General features: G+C 35.5%; 1 protein-coding gene across 1 annotated transcript in view; it reads left to right on the top strand.

Moving 5' to 3' along the window:
• The window catches only part of GPR158 (G protein-coupled receptor 158), a 327,082-nt gene that overhangs the window by 156,098 nt on the left and 147,567 nt on the right, over window positions 1-23,417 (top strand). Inside the window, exon 3 of the mRNA XM_059915293.1 lies at window positions 7,702-7,804. Coding sequence (XP_059771276.1) covers window positions 7,702-7,804 — 103 coding nt within the window. The remainder of the gene's footprint in view (window positions 1-7,701; window positions 7,805-23,417) is intronic.

Raw genomic sequence — 23,417 nt, 5'->3', positions numbered from 1 at the left:
GTCCAGTTTTCCCAACACCATTTATTGAAGACAGTATTCTTTCCCCGTTGTATCTTCTTGCCTTCTTTGTCATAAATTAATTGACCATATATGTGTGGGTTTATGTCTTGGCTCTCTTTTCTGTTCCATTGATCTATGTGTCTGTTTTTATGTCAATACTATACTGTTTTTTAAAATTAATTTTTATTGGAATATAGTTGCTTTACAATGTTGTGTTAGTTTCTACTGTACAGCAAAGTGAATACCATACTGTTTTGATTACTATAGCTTTGTAGTATAGTTTGAAATCAAGGCGCATGATGACCTCCAGCTTTGTTCTTTCTCAAGATTGCTTTGGTTATTTGGGGACTTTTGGGTTTCCATGCCAATTTTATAACTAGTTCTAATTCTGTGAAAAATGCCTTTGGAATTTTGATAGGGATTACATTGAATCTGTAGATTGCTTTGGGTAGTATGGACATTTTACCAATATTTAGTCTTCCACTCCATAAGCATGCACTGTCTTTCCATTTATTTGTGTCTTCCTCAGTTTCTTTCATTAGTGCTTTATAGTTTCCAGTGTACATCCTTAGTTAAATTTATCCCTAGGTATTTTATTCCTTTGATGTGATTGTTAAATAAGATTGTTTTCTTGATTTTGCTCTATGATAGATCATTATTAGTGTATAGAAATGCAACAGATTTTTGTATATTAACTGAATTATCAACTGCATCAACTGATATGCATTTATTAGTTTAACAGTTTTTTGGAGGGGTGTTTAGGGTTTTCTGTATATGATATCATGTTATCTGCAAATAGTGATAGTTTTACTATTTCCTTTCCTATTTTGATGCCTTTTATTCATTTTGCTTACCTAATTGCTGTGGCTAGAACTTTCAATACTATGTTGATTAACAGTGGGGCGACTGGGTATCCTGCCTTGTTCCTGATTTTAGAAGAAAAGCTTTCAGCTTTTCACCATTGAGTGTGCTGTTAGCTGTGTGTTTGTCATTTGTCATATGTGATCTTCATTATGTTGAGGTATGTTCCTTCTACACCCATTTCGTTGACAGTTTTTTTTTTTATCATAAATGCATGTTGAATTTTGTCAAATGCATTTTCTGCATTTATTGAGATGATCATATGATTTTTATCTTTCATTTTGTTAATGTGGTGAATCATGTTGATTGATTTGCAGATGTTGAACCATTCTTGCATCTGTGGAACCAATTCCACTGATCATGGTTTGTGATCCTTTTAATGTATTATTGCATTTGGTTTGCTAATATTTTGTTGAGGATATTTGGGTATATGTTCATCAAGGATATTGGCCTGTGATTTTCTTTTTTCAGTGTTATCCTTGTCTGGTTTAGGTATCAGTGTAATTCTGACCTAATGAAATGAGTTTGGGAGTGTTCCCTCCTCTCCAGTTTTTTGGATAGGTATTAGATCTTCTTTGAAAGTTTGGTAAAGTTCACCAGTGAAGTTATCTTATCCTGTACTTTTGTTTGTTGGGAGGTTTTTGATTACTGATTCAATCTCCTTGCTATTTATCAGTCTCTGCTGCCATCTTGGACCCCCTTTCCTCTGGATGTCATTTCCTTTTTATGTCTTCTTTCATTTCTTTCAGCAATGTTTCATGGTTTTCAGTTTATAAGTCTTTCACCTCCTTGGTTAAATTTGTTCCTAACTATTTTATTCTTTTTGAAGCTATTGTAAATGGGATTGTTTTTTAAAATTTCCTTCTGGATTGTTCATTGTTAGTGTATAAACACTCAACCAATTTTGTATGTTGATTTTGTATCTTGGAATGTAGCTGAATATGTTTATTAGTTCTAAAAGTTTATTTGTGGCAGACAGTGGGGATCTTTAGGGTTTTCTACATATGAGATAATGTCAACTGCAAACAAAGGTAATTGTACTTCTTCTTTTTCTTTTGGATGCCTTTTATTTCTTTTTCTTGCCTAATTGCTCTGGCTAGGACTTGCAGTACTATGTTGAATAGAAGTGGTAATAGTGGGCATCCTTGCCTTGTTTCTGATCTTAAAGAAAAGCTTTCAGCTTTTCACCATTGAGCATGATGTTGGTTGTAGGCTTATCATATATGACTATTATTATGTTGAGATGGTTTCCTTCTATTCCTAATTTGTTGAGGTTTTTATCATTAAAAGGTATTGAATTTTATCAAATGCTTTTTCTGCATTAATTGAAATGATCCTATAGTTTTTGTCCTTAATTCTATGGATGTGGTGTATTACATTGACTGATTTTTGTAACATGAACCTCCTTGTATCCCAAGAATAAACCCCACTTTGTCATGGTGTATAGTCCTTTTAATGTGATGTTGAATATGGTTTGCTAGTATTTTGTTGAAGATTTTCACAACAATATTAACCAGGATTATTGGTCTGCAGTTTTCTTTTCTTGTAGTGTCTTTGTCTGGCTTTGATATCAGGGTAATTCTGGCCTCATAAAATAAGTTAGGATCTGTTCTCTCTCAATTTTTGGAAGAGTTTGAGGAATACTGATCTTAATTATTTTTTAAATGTTTGTCTGTTGAGGCCATCTGGCCCTGGGCTTTTCTCTTTTAGGAGATTTTTGATTACTGATTCAGTCTCCCTGCTAGTTATAGGTCTGTACATAATTTTTATTTCTTCATGACTCAGACTTGGTAGGTTTTATACTTCTAGCAATCTATCCATTTTTCTCTAAACTCTTAACCAACATCTCTTCCCATTTGGATCTGGATTACTCCTAGGAACCTAACTTTGATTGTGGGCTCTCAAGATCTCTCCTTAGGAAGTCTCTGCTGATGGCTTGGTAAGGTTCATCAAAGAAGGCATCCAATCTTTTGAGTACCTACCTCACTCATAAGGGTGCCTTAACTCTTAATATGAAGAGCTTAATTTTTATCAAAGGCTCTCATGGAAGAGCTACCCTTATGGAAGAAGAAGTGCTGCTTTTTCCATTTCCACCCTTTTGGACTTTTGTGAAGATAAAGTAGAAAGATTTAGATTTGAGTATATAAAATAAAGATCTTTAATATCTAAAATGAACATCTTAAATGAATGTTATGGTAAAATTTTGAAGATTTTTTTCTCCTGTATCTAGTGAGGATCTATGTTTATATTCTAAATCCCTAAGGAGAAAAAAATATTAAAAGCAGTTACTCAGTCCAATTACAGTAAACGTAGGTTAAGTAGTCACCATACTTATGGAGACTAAAAAAGAAATTAGCTAGACTAATAAACTAATTGCCTCATCTTGAAAATATGTAAGTTTGGTTGGGACGTGGCCAAATTGGAGTAGCTACAGAATGGTGGTGGTGGATGGAACACAAAAGTATGGCAAGTTGAGTGCAAAATTACAATCATTAATAGAAAAATAATCTAAGATCACTTGTACACTCCAAGACAAGTGTGTGTAAGCAACAGCACATTCGGTTACACACAGAGTGTGTGTAGCGGAATGATATTCTTTTTTTTTTTTTTTCTCCACTGTAACAGATGATACTCTTTTATTGAATTTAACTGGTTGAACATTTAAAAAATTTTCTTTAAGGATATAAGATAATTTAAGACTAGAACAAAGCGTTTGAGGGAACTAATAATTCATATTGCAGTGTTTCCCATAATAAAATTAGGAAGCATTTTTTTTTTTTAAGTTCAGGGGACTTTATATTTGGTGATGTTTATCGAATCAGCTAATTATCTAATCAAAATCTATTGATGTTTATCTAATCAATAGATTTTCTTAAAAACTTCATTTTCTTTCAGCTCTATAGTTAGCTTATATTAAAGAGATACTCTTATTCCGATAAACTTTCAGATCTGCCTTAAACATTTAAAATTCTCAACTGAGTCACTGTTGCAGTGCCAAGTCACATTACCAGGGAATTAGTGCTGATTAAATGAATAGCACTAACCTTCAAATTCCAGTGAAGCAGAATATTTAAAGTGCACTGCTATATTCTTAGTATCTAAGACTTAGTTTGCTTGGATATATCTTGGCTGGATGAATGTTTAATAAATGTAACTCATAAGAAATTCCATGTTATGCACTTAGTGTCACAATCTAGTTAATTAAATAATGATACCTCACTGAATTGCTCTTCTCAGTGTCCTTTGCTTCTTCCTTTCTGCCTAACCTTTTAGCCTTGGAGTGTCCTGAGTCTCATCCCTTTGGATCTATTAACTTCACTGCCTACAGGCACTCCCTTAGTGATCTAGTCTTATCTGATCTCATGGCTTTGTCTATCATCTTTATGCAAATGAATCCCAAATTATAGAGCCCAGACGTCTCTCCCAAACTCCATACTACTTTATCAGACTACTTATTTGATATCAGGAATTAAATTTCAAATAGATGCTTCACACTTAACATTTGCAAAACTGAACTTGTGTTCTCTTCTCCAAATCAACTCCACCTGCAGCCTTTCCCAGATCCTTGATGGCAACTGCATTCTTAAGGTTGCTCAGGCCAAAAACCTGGGAGTTATCCTTTATTCTTCTCTTCCTCTTATACCCCGTATTTCACCTATTAGGACATCTTGGTAGTTCTGCTTTCTTCAGAGTGTTCCTGAATCTAATTGAATGATTGTTCTTACAAGTTAAAAAAAATAAGTCTCAGAGAAGTTAAGAGAACAGCCCCAAATTCACATAACTAGTAAGTCAGAATTCAAGCATATGTTTTCTGACTGACCACAAACAGTATGATCTCTTATAATACTAGTGCTTCTCCAAAGTAAGTGTTATAATTGCCTTTTTATTTATACAATTCAGAAATAGGATCTGACTCACTATATATCACTAGACCTTTATAAGTAGGATGTGTTATTTCATTTAGGTCCTGGAGGAATTCTCTACACATACGATAGTTCTCTCATAACTACTTGCCAACCCAGTTGAATTGACTGGTACTTATCTGTCCTTGTATTTTGCTCTGGGTCAAGAACTGTGTTTTCAATTGCAAGACATAATTGGATATGAGTGTGTTGGGTGAAAAAAAAAAGGGTATTAATGAAATAAAATATTCAAGGTCTTTTAGAAAGCTCTTTTTCAAAAGATTTTCTTGCTATAACCTATGAATTTAGAGCATGTATTAGCTCTTGCTACCTTACATATAAATACTTTACTGTTTGCTGGAATTTTCATGATATGTAATTTTGATCTTATTACTAATCATTAAAGCTTAGATTGAGGGATTATTATTTAGATAATTTAGAATTTTCTCTCAAGGGCCTCTGTATCAGAGGGTCACTATTTATAACTTTCAAATTCACTAAATTCTAAGCTCCTCTAATAGGTTATAATGTCAAAAAGGTAAAGTGTTGGGATCTTGGTAGAGAGCTATCAAAAAAGAAATTTCAGTGTTGATCAAATTCTTGAAACACCCTATTTTACTGATAAACTGTATTTTAATGGAAGTTATTCCATCCTTATGTAATTGAATGTAGCAGAAATGAAGTATGTATGGTACTGGCACAAAAACAGAAATATAGACCAATGGAACAGGATAGAAAGCCCAGAGATAAACCCACGCACATAGGGTCACCTTATCTTTGATAAAGGAGGCAAGAATATACAGTGGAGAAAAGAGAGCCTCTTCAATAAGTGGTGCTGGGAAAACTGGACAGCTACATGTAAAAGAATGAAATTCAAACACTTCCTAACACCATACACAAAAATGAACTCAAAATGGATTAAAGACCTAAATGTAAGGCCAGACACTATAAAACTCTTAGAGGAAAACATAGGCAGAACACTCTATGACATAAATCACAGCAAGATCCTTTTTGACCCACCTCCTAGAGAAATGGAAATAAAAACAAAAATAAACAAATGGGACCTAATGAAACTTAAAAGCTTTTGCAAAGGAAACCATAAACAACATGAAAAGACAACCCTCAGAATGGGAGAAAATATTTGCAAATGAAGCAACTGACAAAGGATTAACCTCCAAAATTTACAAGCAGCTCATACAACTCAATATCAAAAAAACAAAAAACCCAGTCCAAAACTGGGCAGAAGACCTAAATAGACATTTCTCCAAAGAAGATATACAGATTGCCAGCAAACACATGAAAGGATGCTCAACATCACTAATCATTAGAAAAATGCAAATCAAAACTACAATGAGGTATCACCTCACACCAGTCAGAATGGCCATCATCATCAAAAAATCTACAAACAATAAATGCTGGAGAGGGTGTGGAGAAAAGGGAACCCTCTTGCACTGTTGGTGAGAACGTAAGTTGATACAGCCACTATGGAGAACAGTGTGGAGGTTCCCTAAAAAACTGAAAATAGAACTACAATGTGACCCAGCAATTGAGTCAGTTGAGAAAACCATAATTCAAAAAGAGTCATGTACCACAATGTTCATTGCAGCTCTATTTACAATAGCCAGGACATGGAAACAACCTAAGGGTCCATCGACAGATGAATGGATAAAGAAGATGTGGCACATATATACAATGGAATATTACTCAGCCATAAAACGAAACGAAATTGAGTTATTTGTAGTGAGGTGGATGGACCTCGAGTCTGTTATACAGAGTGAAGTAAGTCAGAAGGAGAAAAGCAGATACCGTATGCTAACACATATATACGGAATCTAAAAGAAAAAAAAAGGTTCTGAAGAACCTAGGAGCAGGACAGGAATAAACACGCAGACGTAGAGAATGGACTTGAGGACACGGGAGGGGGAAGGGTAAGCTGGGACGAAGTGAGAGAGTGGCATAGACTTATAAATACTACCACATGTAAAATAGATAGCTAGTGGGAAGCAGCCGCATAGCACAGGGAGAGCAGCTCGGTGCTTTGTGACCACCTAGAGGGGTGGGATAGGGAGGGTGGGAGGGAGACACAAGAGGGAGGAGATATGGGGATATGTGTATATGTATAGCTGATTCACTTTGTTATAAAGCAGAAACTAACACACCATTGTAAAGCAATTATCCTCCAATAAAGTTGTTAAAAAAAAAAAGAAATGAAGTATGTTAAACTGAATTTTGCTAGGGTTCAGTGATATTCTTGAAAGAAGGCAATATTAAGCTTTTGGGATGTCCATCATGTCTATTGGTGTGATATATTTGGAAAGCCAATCATTTTTTTTCATGTTTATGTACATGTAGAACATTTATCTATGAAACAGATTTTAGGTAAAGAGCACTTCGGATCATTAATTTATCTTTTTTTCCTCTTGTAAATTATACTTTAAAGTTTACTTGTTTTGTTATTCCATCAATTTGTATTTTTTAATCAGAGGATGAAATTTGATGAATATTTAATTCTTAAAGGCAATTTTCACATCTTAAATTCTATGTATCTGTCTGTCCATTTACCTACCTATCTTTGCTTTGGTGGAAATATTTAGCATGGAATCACTTTTTAAAATATTTTTATAGGCTTCAGAAATATCTCTTAAGGCAATAAGATGATATGTGAGGCATTAAAAAAAACTATAATTACTTCCTATGGCAACTGAATGAGTTAAAGATGTATGGCAACTGCAGCTGTAATGGCATATATTTAGAAAGAAAACTACTTCTAAAAAAATGTCTGTTGGCAAACAAACCTAAAATAAAGTTCAAAAATGAGATACTTTATTTCTGGAAAATGTGATATTTCTGTTACCATTTGCAATGATGGATATCTGTGAGTCTTTATACTGTGAAGTAAACTATGATCAACGGTACTGCTGTCTTTTCTTTCTCATAGTGTATGCCGATTAAGGGCCTAGGATTCGTGCTTGGAGCCTATCAGTGCATTTGCAAAGCAGGATTCTATCATCCTCGAGTCTTCTCAGTGAACAGCTTTCAGAGTAAGTGCCCTTTGCTTCTGTGCATATATGTGAATACACATAATATCTATCATAATTAATTATTCAGATTTTCTTTTAACCTTGTTGGAATTAGATGATTAAATCCCCACTGGTTTGGCATTCTTTCATCACTTAAGGAGTTTTTGCTTTAGTTTGTCATCTCCAGTCCTCTGGAGTACCACCAAAAAATGTGGGGGTTTTTTTAGGTATATTTTTGTTTTCAATACATTTTAAATGCCTGGAAATACTGTAGCTACTCAGTGAGACCAGTTGGGATTCAGTTATTGAGAGGTGTTGCTGCAGAAAATTCCTAAAGCTAATTTTGCTAGTTTGCTTATTTTATTTATGTTTCAATTTGTTTATATGTTAGGTCTCTATGCTACATGAAGAAGTGCCACAGAGTTAACAGCTTAAGGCAACACAATCATATTATCACACAGTTTCAACTGATTAGCTTTTCAGTCAGAGGTTAGCTGGTTCCTCTGCACAGGGTCTCAGCCAAAATCAAGGGGTCGCCTGTGATGTGATCTGATCTGAGGCTCAGGGACTTCTTTCAAGTTCATTCAGGTCATTGACAGAATTAGGTTCCTTTCAACTGTATGTGTGAGGTCCCCATTTTATTGCTAGCTGCCAACCTGGGCTTACTCTCAGCTCCTAGAAGTCTCCTCAAGGCCTACTCATGTGACCCTTACTTTTCAAGGCTACCAAGAAAATCTCTCTGGTCTGTTCAGATGGAGTCTTATATAATATAATCATTATATAAGTCATGGGAATGACTATCCCATCACTTTGCCATGTAATGTCACTTAATCAAAGGAGAGCCTATCTCATCATATTTACAGGTCCACCATCATTCAAGGGGAGGTGATTATACAGGAGATATACAGGCATACCTCATTTTATTGTGCTTTGCTTTATTACGCATCAAAGATATTGTGCTTTTCTACAAATTGAAGGTTTGTGGCAACCCTGTGTTGTCAGATGATGATTAGCACTTTTTCTTATGAGTAAAGCATTTTTTAAGTTAGGTCTGTATATTGGTTTTTTAGACATAATGATATTGTACACTTAATAGACTACAGAATGCTGTAAGCATGACTTTTATATGCACTGGGAAACCAAAAAAATTCATGTGAATTGCTTTATTGCAATTTCACTTTATTGCGGTGGCCTGGAACCAAACCCACAATATCTCTGAGGTATGCAGGTATTCCAGAATCAAAACTTGCTCACCTGGTTGTTTTAATCTTACTACAGAAGATGTCAAAGTTACTATTTGAATATTGATTTTTTTTACTCTACCTCTAGAGAATGCAGTGTTGCCACGTTGGCTTGTAGCCAGCTATTGGGTATAACAAGAAGGAGTGTAGTGGAGAAAGGAGGTACAAGGTTTGGAGTTGCCAAAACTGAGGTACAGCTATCATTTAGGTAGTCATCCATAAATCTTTGTCAGTCTTATTATCGGTCTGTATAGGAATTTGCACCTCTACTGGGCATAGTTCAAAGTATACAGTGAAATTTAGACCTGAGTGTCTTCCTCTGGGAAACTTGGTAGACATTTATGGATTTTTTTCTTGTTTTTTTCTTGGAGAGCACTGTTCTTCATCTTGAGACAGTTTACACTTGACTTCTAGGTTCTGGAAGTGAGTAACATTTTGCTCTCTCCTCAGTCATATAATTCACAGGGTTCAGCCCTTGTTCTGAGTAATAGTTGTTGTAGGCATCATTCTAAGATGGCCTCCAAGGTTCTGCTCCCACATAGGCTCTACAGATCTCCTCCCCTTAAGTGTGGGTGGCATCTGTGAATACAACGAGGTACTCACTCCCTTGCTAGGCTATGTTATGTAGCAAAGGTGATGGTATAGTTGCTCAAGTGATTATATTGCATTAAATGACTCCTTCCCAGACTGGAGAGAGATTCTAGTGCCAGCTTTGAAGAAGTAAATTAGCTTGTTGTGAGAGGGCCATGTGGCTAGGACCTGAGGGTGGCCCCTAAGAGCTAAGGCAGCCAGCAAGAAAACAGGAACCTCAGTTGTATAAATGCAAGGATCTATAGGTTCTTCCAACAGTGTGAATACATTTGGAAGAGGACCTGGATCTCCAGATGAGAATATAGCCTGGCCAAAACCTTGGTTTTAGTCTAGTGAGACCCTGAGCAGAGAGCCCAGCTTCACTGTGCCAGACTTCTGATCAACAGAAACTGGGACGTAACGATAGGTGTTATCAGCCCTAGGTTTCCAATAAGTTATTACACAGCAATAGAAAACTAATACAGTAGCAATGACGGTAACATATTTTCAGCATGGATATGATTGTGTGTGTGTGTGTGTGTGTGTGTGTGTGTGTGTGTGTGTGTGTACAAGATCATGGCAATAGCCCAGCTACTTTGGCATTCTTCACATTTATGGTCCAGACATAACATATGATTCAACACTGAAGGATTAAGGGAATAGGTTTTAGCTTATGTTCTGTGAAGGTATTTTGTATCTGGTTTACCCACATTTGTTCTCAGCTCCCACTATGTGACTGAAATAAAACATTTAAATATTGTAGAACTAGAGAATGACTATGCCATTTGCTTATAACACCACCAGGAGAAACTAGTTAACCTTTAACAACTTATCTTTATTTAATTTGCATACTCCTACTTTCCTCCTTATTTTAAAAGCCAGTGTTTTTCACTGGACCTACTCTCTCTAAGAAGGGGCTGCTTCTCTGCATAAGGCTAATAACTTGCATGTTGTACACACAGCGGCTGTGGAAAGGAGGCCACAGTTTTCAGAAAGATGAGCTATATTTGGGCATACCTGTGATTCAGCTTTGACCTCAGCACATACTTAACTAGAACTGGCCTGCCTCAATGACAGAACAGAAAGCTAGCTACATGTTATAATTTGAAGTCAGTAAAGTGCTCTTTGACCAAAAATATCTGTCCTGATGGCCTTGCCAGGTTGCATGAAAATCTAACAGTGTTCATTCCTTGTCCTAAGGACTAGGAGTTACAACTCAGTAGGGTATTCTACCAAGGGCTATCCAACCATTTAAAAAAATTTTTGGTTTACTATTAGAATTATACTACGTATCTCTGCTTTAATATGTTAAGTTTTTAATCATAGTATCCAGGCAATTCATATGGGCAGTCGTTTTCATATATTCTTGAGGTGGTTACTGTGAAGTAAGGAATGACCACATGTATCCCTTGGGCCAAAGGTAAAGAAAGCATCGAAGACCCAATAAATGAGATAATGTATGCAAAACAGCTAGCATAGTACATGGCACATAATAAGTGTTCATAGATATAGTTAAATAAGTGAATAAGCAAACACATATATAAACACACATCAGTGATACATGTAAAGAGAGACTCCTTAACTACCATTGGTATTTAGCACTTTGTCTCACATATTATATTAGGATAACCAATTTTTTAAACTAGAATTCTTAGAGAATGAATTCTACATGGATCAGAAGGAAGATGGGACAGCAAAAGTCTGTAACAACCAGTGCTGTGTTGAGAAGGACAATACAAAGAAGACTTGGGAGTTAAAGGCAACAGGAGGAAATCTGTTGCTTGATAGGGAAAATGGGATATAGAAAACAGAAAGGGATGCCTCTCAAAGGTAAAATTTACTTATTTATAGCTGTGAATCTAGAAAAAGACCTGAAATTCCCACATATAGTCTTGTATCCCATTTGGAGAGAGAAGCTAAGATGTGGTGTTGGTATCTTAGAGAAGATGTCAGTGTGACTGTTAAAAATCCTGTTAAAATATGAAGTGATTTAAAAATCTTTATTTAGACCTAGGCCCACAGTAAACAAAGGGCTTGTAAAGAACAGCAAAGATAACGTTCAGATGACTTGATTTAAAACTGTGCTGACAGCCCAGAGACTGTGTTCCTGGCATCTCTCTTTAGATTGGTGGTCATAGGAGAGCTAATAGGATCTGACATCTGGATAGTAGCAGGATTTCAGAATCGCCAAGTACTGATGTGTAACTGTCTCTTCAAATCCAGGTTGTTCACTTCCAGGTTGTTGAAATACAAGCTTATGACAAGCTCATCTTCCTCAGATCCATCTGTCACAGTATGAACTCTGTCTTCAGTACAATCTCCTTTCTCTTTCATGGGACACATTACCAGCCTCTCAGTCTTACCTCTCTTGCCTTTTGGATCGACTTCAGCTCATGTGCATTTCCAGATAAACCCATCTAACAAATGACCCACATCTAAAAGCGACAATCCCTGCTTTGCTAACTCTGTCGATGGTGGGGAAAAAATGGCCCCCCAAAAGCAGAGCTTTAAAAAATGTGTAGTCTCAGAAGAAAGAAATGGAAAACTCTTTGAAAGCAGGTACAGTATAGGGATGCTGAGCTCCAAGCAAACTGCTCAGCAAGGCTAACCTGTCTCTGGGATGCACATCTTTGTGTTGCACTTGGATCTCACACTCCCCATCCCTCTTCTGTTTCATGACTGGAGAGCTGGAGATATTTGGCTTTTTGCACACTAAGTCCAGTATCAGTCTCTAGTCTAATCCCAAACTTGGAATGGATTAAAAGAGCTTCAACATCATATTCTCATAATCAACATCATTACTTTTGCTCTTGGTCTTACTTAAGCCTTGTGACCTGGTTCTAATCACTTTACTCCAGTTGTAGTAGCAAAATTCTCCATCTAACTGCCTGGGCCTATACTTTTGTCTGTCATTTGCCTAATTTTCAGTTTTTACATCTTCTTTCATTAGTCCTGTTTATAGGGATTGGAGTCCAGGCACTAAATGTCTGGCAGATAATAGGGTCATTTGCCAGTGGAAAATAGGGTCATTTGCCAGTGGAAGAGTTCCCAGTGCCGCCAATCTTCTTGGGCTATTGACTATCTCATTTACCTTGTTTGTCTTTAACTAGTTCTTTTCAATTATTGGAACACTCCATACCATGTTGGATTTCCCTGGTTGCTGATCTCAGAGCTGAATTTCTACCATCGTTTAATATAATAATTAAGAGCATAGTCTTTGGAATAAGTCTAATTGAGGTTTGAATCCTGGCTCTATTACTTACTTGCACTGTGCTAAATTATTTAACTAACCTAAACTTCATTTACGCCATATATAAGATTGGGATAATACCATCTGCTTTATAGAATAAATAAGGATTCAATGATGTAATAAATATAAAGTTCTAATCATAGTAGTTGGCACATATTAAATGCTCAAAAATATTGTTACTTTTATGATAACTATTGGAAAGCTTGTGTTTATGCTGCTTACCCCTTTCCTCAGATATTCTGCCCATTTTCATCCCTTCCGTCTAGTACTTGCTCCACTTCCCAGCTGAGGAACACATTTTCAAGTCCCAGAGTTTTTCAGCTTTATCCTTAAAATGGGCCCTGCTATGAGATATAATACTCAGTCCTCTCAAAGTCTTCCTTCTCCCCTACCAGCTGAAATTTTACTTTGTTAGATCTTCCCTTAGGTATTTCATTCTTTTTATTTGTTTACATTATTAGACTGCTAATTAGAGATTCACTTGTGTTAACAATCAGCTTCCCCCAAGTATTAAAAAACCTCTGGCAGGGGAATTGGACTGTCAATCATTCATACATTAGCTCATTGTAGTTAGCGGAATAGTGCCCCCTAAACCCCAAAAGATGTGCATGTTCCAGTTTTCACAACCTGTGAAAATGGTACTTCACATGGCAAAAAGGGACTTCTCAGATGTGATTAAATTACAGACATTGAGATGGGGAGATTATCCTGGATTCTCCAGTTGGGTCCAGCCTAATCACATGAGTCCTGAAAAGCAGAGAACCATTCCCAGCGGTAGTCAGAGACAGATGTAAGGACACAAGGTGGGACGTTTGAGAAATGCTACATCGCTGTCTTTGAAGATGGAGGAAAGGGCCCACAAGCCAAGGAATGGAGGTGGCCTCAAGAAGCTGGAAAAGGCGAGGAAATAGCGTCTCTCCTGGACTCTCCAGAAGAAAATGCAGCCCTGCTCACACCTTGGTGATAGCCCAGTGAGACCCATATCAGACTTCTGAGCTATAGAAATATCAGAATGAATATAACTGTGGTTGACTCTTGAACCACAAAGGGTTAGGGGCACTGGCCCCTGTGAAGTTGAAAATCTGTGTATAACTTTATAGTCTGCCTTCCTTATCTGTGGTTCCACATACATGGATTCAGCCGACCATGGATCATGTAGTACTGTAGTACATATGCAGTGAGAAAAATCCATGTGTAAGTGAACCTGCACAGTTCAAACCTGTGTTGTTCAAGGGTCAACTGTGTATTATATTTCATGTAAGAAGCAGTATAGATTTGTGTTGTTTTAAGATACCAAATTTGTGGTAATTTGTAATAGAAAACCAGTACACTCAGTATGTTTGGTTCCCACTCAGCATTCATTCCAGTGTTCACAGTAGGCCATACGTTTTTTCTAGAGGAAACTGTTCATAATTGCAAATGATTGCTGACTTAGACAATTTATAATCTAGCAGGCTCTTTGTATGAGGATGGCCTTTGAGTCAGACAGACAGATTTGAGTCTTATCTCCACTTACTCACAGGAGACTTGGGAAGTTTCTCATATATTCTGAGACTCTCCCCTTATTCATACATCAGGAAGAGTGAAATCTATGCCCTTGGTAGTTAGGAGGAGTAATTGAGATAACATGATATCCCCCAAATTATAGTGATTATTATATTAAAGCGAATATGGAGAATTTAGTCTTTTTGTTTATAGTACTTATGTATTGGGTGTTGTGGGGATTGAATAAATAGTCCACAGGCAAAAAAAAAAAAAAATCCATTCATGTTTAATAATTTTATAATTCAAATCAGAATTGTTCCAAGATCTGTCTAAGGTGGTATTTTTGTCCAAAGAAAAATACTACTACAGTCACTTATAAGAAGTAAAAATCTAGAACACAATAGAAAAGTGAATATAAGATGTATATGTAAGCATATAGAAATACAGGGAAAGATTGACTATATTCATAGTGAGGAAATATAAATTAAAAATTTTTTGCACTGGGCTTCATTTTGAGCTTATTGTTACGTCTAGCCATTCATGATATAAGTGCATGAAAGTATATTATCTAATCCTGATTTTAGGATATGCAAATATATATTCATGTCCTAACAGTAGCAGTCTTCTTGGACAACAGTATAAGCATAACCACAGTTTGCTAACTGTTCTCTCCTCATGAATATTATACATACTGAACCAAATATGCACAGAAATCTCCTGAGTGTGTTGGAGCTACTCATGTGCATGTACCTATTTCCACTTAATTTTTGGATGTGATTTTATCAAGCTGGAGACTGGAGGCAGATTACTTCATCATCTTAAACAGATGAAATAATGAACAAATATATCTTCCCATGGTTAGCTCATTGCAGCATTTTAACTCCAAACATTGATTGATGAATACGTTCCCTCCAGTTCTAACGAAAAATCAGATATGTGTATGGAAAAGAAGATGATGTTTACCCTAATAATGATTTCAGATGAGCATTATGTCTGACTTGATTCTTTGTTACTTCCAGCTGAGTTATGTTCATTGTCTGTGACTCATCTTTTTCTCTCATGCCTGTTGAATGGAAAGAAGAGGGGTCTGTGACATATAAACACATGGGGCTGGTCTTGCAAAGGTCCAAGCTCTAAGCTTCTTCGGCCTGAACCAGTTCCTAGCACTGAGTGCCACAACACCTCCAAGAAGGGACCTCTGATCAACTGGTTTGTTGATTGGTTTATGTGTCTGAAAATCCATCTGTCAAAAATATTACTGGGCACTGCTTCTGTGCCAGACATTGTTTAGAACTGGAGAAAAAGAAGTGAGTAAAAAAGCGAGGTTTCTAAGCTTCTAGGACAGACCCACTATCTTCCCAGAACATATTGCAATACCCGCAAACAACAAATGAGGGCAATCTTGAGTAAAATACAACTCACTGTCCAATATTAGTAAATTAGGTCAAATGTAAGAGCTTTAAGGTTTAACAGGCTTTCAAGGGTAGGTATGGTTTCTATCCAGATACTCAAATGTCCAAATGTTGTGTTTTTGCTATTGTGAAAACACAGGTTTATACTTCTGGCACTTAGGTGTCTTAATCAGCAAAACCCTTAATACAATAGTGATATTTCTACATAATGTTTATACTATGAAGACCTGAAATATATAACTTCTGCTTCAATCCACCCTTCCCCCCTCAAACTCATTCCTCATTCTTTTCTAAATCAGAAACTCAGTGTTTTTCTTCCATAAAATATAGGAAGAAAACTTTCTGGGGTACATTTTGAAATATGTGCACAAGTTGTAAAAAAGGTAAATACATTTTGATGTACCAGTTTGACACTTCTATAATTTATTCCCAGGGGGGTATCAATCTTAAGAGATTAAGAAAGATGTATGCTTTTTTTAATAAAAAAAAAATAGAGGAGGAGGAGCAGGAGAAAAGTTCCCCTTTAATTTGTTCATTTGTTAAATCTTCAGAAAAAATTTTAAAAACTAGTATTTTAAGAAAACTTCTGAAAAGTTTTAGTGTTTCATCAGCAGTGACTGAAATTACCACTTGGATTTTTATGACAAATGAAATTTCTCATTGTATACACAATGTAATTTTTTTTTTTTTTTTGGCAGCCGGCATTCAAATAGAATTTTGCCACATAAGTTTTCTAATGTTACCTTCTAATTCCCTTTGCAATTCCCTTCAAAGGAAAAAGATGGTATTACCTTGTTAAAGGAAAAGGTTTAAGGTATTTCTACTTAATATTATGTGTAAGGACAACTTTTAATTAATGAGTAATACAATTGATTCTTTGCTGAACTTTTTTGTGGAAACAGGTATGGCTAGGTAGGAATGACAGCACTATTTTTTTTTTTTAACATCTTTATTGGACTATAATTGCTTTACCATGGTGTGTTAGTTTCTGCTTTATAACAAAGTGAATCAGCTATATGTATACATATATCCCCATATCCCCTCCCTCTTGCACCTCCCTCCCACCCTCCCTATCCCACCCCTCTAAGTGGTCACAAAGCACCGAGCTGATCTCCCCGTGTGATGCAGCTGCTTCCAACTAGCTATCTATTTTATATTTGGTAGTGTATATATGTCAATGCTACTCTCTCACTTTGTCCCAGCTTATCCTTTCCCCTCCCCATGTCCTCAAGTCCATTGTCTATGGGAATGATAGCACTGTTAACTGAAATTCAGATTTCATAAAGTGATAGGATGTCTAAGCACATTATTTAAAACTGTATCTCCTCATTTTTTTTTGGTTATTTTGCATTGTCTAATTTATTTCAATAGAAGATTTTTAAAAATCCCCAAATGGGGTGAAATATTTAGAAAGGCATTGTTAATAGTATTAACTACCCTAATCTTACTAGAATATCATAAGCAGTACACAATTTAAAAGAACAGCATAAAAATGAAGGACTCACTAAGAAATAATCTTTATTTCCTGATTTAATGATGTAAAGTATTGCACTTTATTATTTCATGCAAAAAATGTAGCCAACAGTAACATACAGATATACAATTTAGTATTTATTATATGCATTTAATATACATTATTTTTCAACAGCTGTATGTTTGCTGTATGGTACATTCTTAAAAATATGCTGATCATAATTTGTAAAACAAAAACCTTATAAAACTCAGCAAAATTTGCAAACTGATCAGAAAAGTGTTTTGGGAGACTAGAAAAAATACTTTTTTGTTTAATCGTGTTTCAGATCAGAGACTAGAGATGTGGCACCTAAATGTAATGCATGATCCTGGATTTCATCCTGGATAGATAATAGCTACAAAGGACATTACTCTGAGAATTGATGAAATTTTAATATGGACTATTCATAAAAAAAAATTCATCAATATTAAGGTTCCCAACTTTGATCGTTGTAATGTGGATTTGTATGAGGATGCTCTTTTCTCAGGACATACAAGCTGAAGTGTTTATAGGTAGAGAGATACAATATCTCAAATGATTCAGAAAAAAATAGTATACATATACATTTTTAAACATCTGTTTTATATTGAGAACATATGAATGATAAAGTAAATGCTGTAGAATGTAAATAATTAGTGAATCAGAGTAAGGAATATATAGGATTTCTTTTTTATATTTGATAAATTAGTTACATTTTGTAAATTTAAGGTGTACAGTGTGTTACTTTGATACATTTATATATTGTAACATGACTGCCATTGAAGCAATATTTATCACATTACATCATTATAGTACAATATTATTGTCTGTATTCATTGTACTGTGCATCAGATTTCTATGGCTTATTTACTACTCCTTACAAGTTTGTAGTTTTAAACACCATCAATTTTAACCCGCCACCTCCTATAGCTGGTAACTACCATTTTACTCTCTGTGTTTTACAGGTTTGACTTTTTTAGATTCCACATATGATTCTATATTAGTGATATCATATAGTGCTTGCCTTTCTCTATCTGACTTATCTTGCTTAGCATAATGTACTCAAGGTCCATCCATGTTGAAACAAATGGCAGGATATCCTATTTTCTTGTGGCTGAATAATATTCCACTGTGCATATATGCCACATCTTTTAAATCCATTTATACGGATTTCTTGCAGCTATTCTGTGCATTTCAAATTATATCAAATTAAAAGCTACAAAAATAGAATTTTCACTGTTTCAGAGGTCTAAAAGTTTTCAGTAATTGTAGCATTGGTGGGTTAATTAGGCCTTTGGGATTTGGAGCAAAAATTTACTTTGTTGCTCATTGCTATCTAGAGGGTCCTGGTTTTAAATATTTATGTTTTTATTATAAAAATATTACATACACATTAAAGAAACTTTGGAATGTATAGAAAAGTAGAATTTAAAAGGCATTTGAAAATCTATTGATCATTTAATTCTTTAAGTTTATAGTTTTTATACAAAAGTCTGTATATATATAATCTTTCTAAAACTTGGTATAAATGTCCAGAGGTTATTTTTCTGATGTCAATGTAAAAAAATTAAGCAAATAGGTTAACATACTGTTTACGAATTGTCACAATTTATCTTGATGGGCTCCTATTTACAGGTGAATGTTTTAGATTCACCAGTGCTCCTGTGGCGCTACTGTAACCTTCTCCCTATGCCCTCTATAGTTTTGCTCAAGGCAGCATATTTGATCACCCATATAATGAACTGAAAACCTCCTGTTGCCAAAGTTAATAGTTCTTCATATTTGCCATTTGTCTTCAGGAAGTATTTGTTTCATCTGAAAGTTCCAAGTATCATCTTTGTTTTTAAGCTTTAGCAAAGCAGATTGGGATTCTGTGCATGGAGGATGTTTCAAGTTGCTCAGAATCAAATCATCATCCAAGATGATTTCTAAACAGTAATATTAAGTAATAGCTTATATTCTTGATGTATCTTTCTAGTTTATGTCTAGCATCTTGAAAAATATAATTTTTATGCATAACTGGTTTGAGAACACAAAGATTTGAGTTGAATGTTATTTTCAACTATACATTCGTATTACAGGTCAATTAATTTATTCTTTTGAGAGATCACTTTTATCATTATCAATTATTTCCTGACTATCCAGTATGTATAAATTACTGTGTTCAGTGCTGAGTATATAAAGAGGTATATAAATCACAGTCCTGTTCTCTAGGAACTTAAAATTTTAAACCATCATAAACTTAAAGTGCCATTCAGTAGATTAACAAAAAGCCCATTATTATTATCATCTAGTAGTAGTGTGATTTCTACTGACTGCATGTATTCTCTTGTTCTAGGTAGAGAACTTCAGCATAAATTAATAAAATATTTTTGGAACGAGAAGATTATTTAATCATGCTTTGCGTCCTACAGGAAACAGTTAAATGTAAAAAGCTCTATCCTTAATTTTAGCGTTTTTGAGCTTTAGAAATCAAGTCTCTGACTTTCAGCTTTGCTTTCTCTCCATTTTAACACTTTGTGTACCTTATAGAATTCCATGATTTTTCATAATCAAATAAAGTGAAGGCAGTTATTAAAGAGGAAGTTTCTCATGGCAGCACTTCACTGTTTGACATTTGTGAGTTGATCTTGTGATTATTTTGAGCACAAAGAATAAGGTGTTATCATAATTTATCTTCTAACAAATTGCTTTTTATCCATGAATATTGAAACACTCATTTAACCAGCATAACTTAGTATTACCTGTATCAGGAAATATAGAATTGTTTGGAATTATGTCAATTTACCACCCTGAATCTAGCTATTACTATTTCAGTAGACATAATACCCGTTAGCTATTATTTCAGTCCTACCTGAGGAAGATAATGGGCTTCTCTGTGGTATGTCCTGTACTCATGATCGTATTTTATAACCCAGTATACGTTGGGTCTTTTGCAATTTTAATCTAGGTTGGGAAATAAAAATATAAAACCATAGTCTTATTTTAGAGAGTTCACAGTTTATTTGGGTTTAGCATATGGATGTGTGGAACTCTAGCAGTAAGCACAGCAGAGGGACACAGGCAATTAAAGATAGTCATAACGGCTTGGAGCAGCAGGAAGGGAAGTAAACAGAGACAGAGTGGATCGGGTGTGAAAAGTTCTCTGTGTTGGTGTGGAGCTCGAGGTGATAGAGAATAATGGTGAAGAGAATAATGGGGCAGGGTAGCTGCATTTGGACAACAGGGATGAGCTCTTCAACAGACTGAGATTCTTGTGTTCCTGAATTCCACCTCCCATTCTCTGCTTCAACAGGTTGAATCTAAACAAGTAACAGTCCCTCCAGTAAATCAGAATTGGGGGATATTGTGATCACTATGAAAGAACCCTGGTTCATGCGCAAGAAAATATGCCAATGTAGGGGGGCCATAATTAGGAAAAAGATAGATGTGCAACGAAATTGGGTTAGTGAAAGAAATAAGAAATATATATCTTCCTCTCATATGCAGAAATGGTATATAAGTCTGATTTAGGAATAAGATTTTCTAGTAAAAGAAAGAAGGAAAGAAAAGAGAGCCTAATTAAAAATATATATATATATTGAATTTAATTATATACATTTAATATACACAAAATAAATTTCACAGAGAATGTACTCCATTTTTAATTGCAGGAGAAACTTTTTTCTTTTTCTCTTTTTTTTTAAATCCTTGGATATGTCTTATGAAAAGGAAACAAATAACTAAACCCAAATGTTTAGAGTGTTGCAGAATGCCTATGGGTCTTTGACAATACTCTAAAAATATCAGTTGTTGAATTTGGCAAAGTCTGAGACGAGAAACTGTTTTGCCTTTTGTTTTTTCCTAACATGAATTTAAGGTTTTTCCTTTGGTGATGACTTAAAGCTCATTGAGCCTCCTATTTGGATAGTTTGATCAACCTAGTTTATTAGAGCATCTCGCCATACTGTGATTTGGTTACAATCTGTATAATAGGGATCTGGAGAGAGTTCTACTCGTTATTTTTTTTTATATAATTTAATTTATTTTTTATTTTTTATTTTGGCTGCGCCATATGGCATGCGGGATCTTAGTTCCTTGAACAGGGGTGGAACCTGTGCCCCCTGCAGTGGAAACGCAGAGTCCTAACCACTGGACCACCAGGGAATTCCCCGGGTTCTACTCTTTAAGTGTGATAGTTTAAACTGGGAGTAATTCATTGCGTTCTCTACTGTCTTTAAGAAACGGATTGAGACATCGTATTGTAAAGGAAAGAAAAGGACCACAGGCAAGAATAAACTACTTCTGCAAAGTAATTTGCTTTGTAAACATGTAGGAAAGTGTTTAACAACGTAATTAGAGTTGTCTGTGAGATCTACTAGTCCTAGGCTTGCTGACCTCTCTAAGTCCAGCTTATGGTCAGCACGTTCTTCAAATCTAGGGGACACCATTCAAATTGTATTCTATATGACTTTGGCACTTAGAAGCCATCTTTTGTGTGTGTGTGTGTGTGTGTGTGTGCCCGTGTGCCCTGCATCACAGACTCTTGATGTGCCTCAGATTTTAGCTACCTGTTGGGTTCAGAAGGACTATTTCATAAAACAAAGATTTTCTATACATACTTTTTCTTTACTACTTTAACTTTTGTTGTGGTTCTGTTTATGGTAGTTGGTTTATTTGAAGAGTATTTGCACTTGTTAGGAATCACCGTCCTTTGTTACAAATGTCCAGTGTCTGTAAAACCATTACTTTGAAAATATTTTGCCCATTTTTTCATCATTTCTGATGAAAAAGTAAATTCAATCCCCATTCTTCCATCTTGACCCAAAGGGGAAATCCTGACCTCTGTCTCCCACATCTGTTCTTGGAGCCCTTGACATTTTTGTCAGCCTCATCAGACCATCTGAATCCTTGACAATTTTCTTAATCTTTCTCAGTACAGTGACTCTTTCTGGCTTCACTTATACGACTCTCCAGTTTTTACTCAAGAGTTTATTAATTCATTGTTTTCTTAGTAACCTAGGTTTTCATACTTCATAGATTTTGACTTGTGTGCCTACTATTCCTCAAGTTTGTATCTGTATTACATACCTGTTTTTCATCCTTTCACATGCCGCTTGGCCCTACCTCTTACTCTAGCCATTGCCATGACTATTTTCTGAAAGCTTTGAACAGCTTTGCATAAGTACATTTGTACTACTCTTTGCCTCAGACTGGCACCTCAGACCATACTTCTGACTTTCTGTTCTGCTGTGGGCACCACTGAAGTAATTTTTTAGGGTGCAGGAACCTGCTCTGGACTCATGAGTGCATAACCCAGAAATGTGTGGAAATTAATGACTCTGGTGGCCACCCTTGACCAATGAGTAAGGTTGATGATGGGGAAATGTTTTCCTGTTTAATCCCTTAGATTGACTCATACGCAGGAGGCCGCTGGAAGACTGAGCACCGGCTACCCCGAGGGAGTAAAGGCAGCAGCTCTGTTTCACTGCCTTGTATTGGGTTTCCTCCTCCCCAGCAATGCCATTGTCACAGTCCTTTTTATTTTCTCCCCTCGACTGCTTTATCCTCCCCATTCGTTTCTATTGCTACTGAAAATTGTAGAAAATAAAAAAACTCTCTTGACTAGATCTCCCAGTAAATCATACCATCTTATCCAGACTGGGTTCATTTTCTGCGAAGTGATCCAACTGGTCATCTTGTGTTTAACTGCTGCCTTAATCTTTCATGTCTTCATACTCAAAACTGGCCACCTCCACACATATTCTTACCTGAGCTGTTAAGAAGTATAAGACTTTACAAGATTAGCTTCCACATTTTCTTTCTTCAGTACATCAAAATGATTTGGAACTGATTCCTCCTCTCTATAAAAAATACTTAAAATATCTTTAATATACCTCTACTTTCTAGTGTTAAAAGAAGTGACATCAATTATTAGAGTTAATTTCCCCAACTATGCTCTTGATTACCTCCAATCCTAACTTCTCAAGTCTTTACCAGTCTTCTCAATCTTTCTTTAATTTCCAGTGCCTCCTTTTGCTGACTATAGCTATGTTCAGATCTCACCTGTAATGGAAGAAAACAAAACACAAAACCAAAATCCTTTTTTTGACCCCATTATTATTATACCTATTAACCATGAACTTTATTGCCTTTTTTATTCAATGGAACATTTACTGAAACAGTATTCTATTTTATTACATAT

The sequence above is a fragment of the Balaenoptera ricei genome, chromosome 2 (assembly GCF_028023285.1).
Source record: "Balaenoptera ricei isolate mBalRic1 chromosome 2, mBalRic1.hap2, whole genome shotgun sequence".
NCBI classification, from domain to species: Eukaryota; Metazoa; Chordata; class Mammalia; order Artiodactyla; family Balaenopteridae; genus Balaenoptera; species Balaenoptera ricei.
This window is presented reverse-complemented; position numbering and strand designations above follow the sequence as displayed.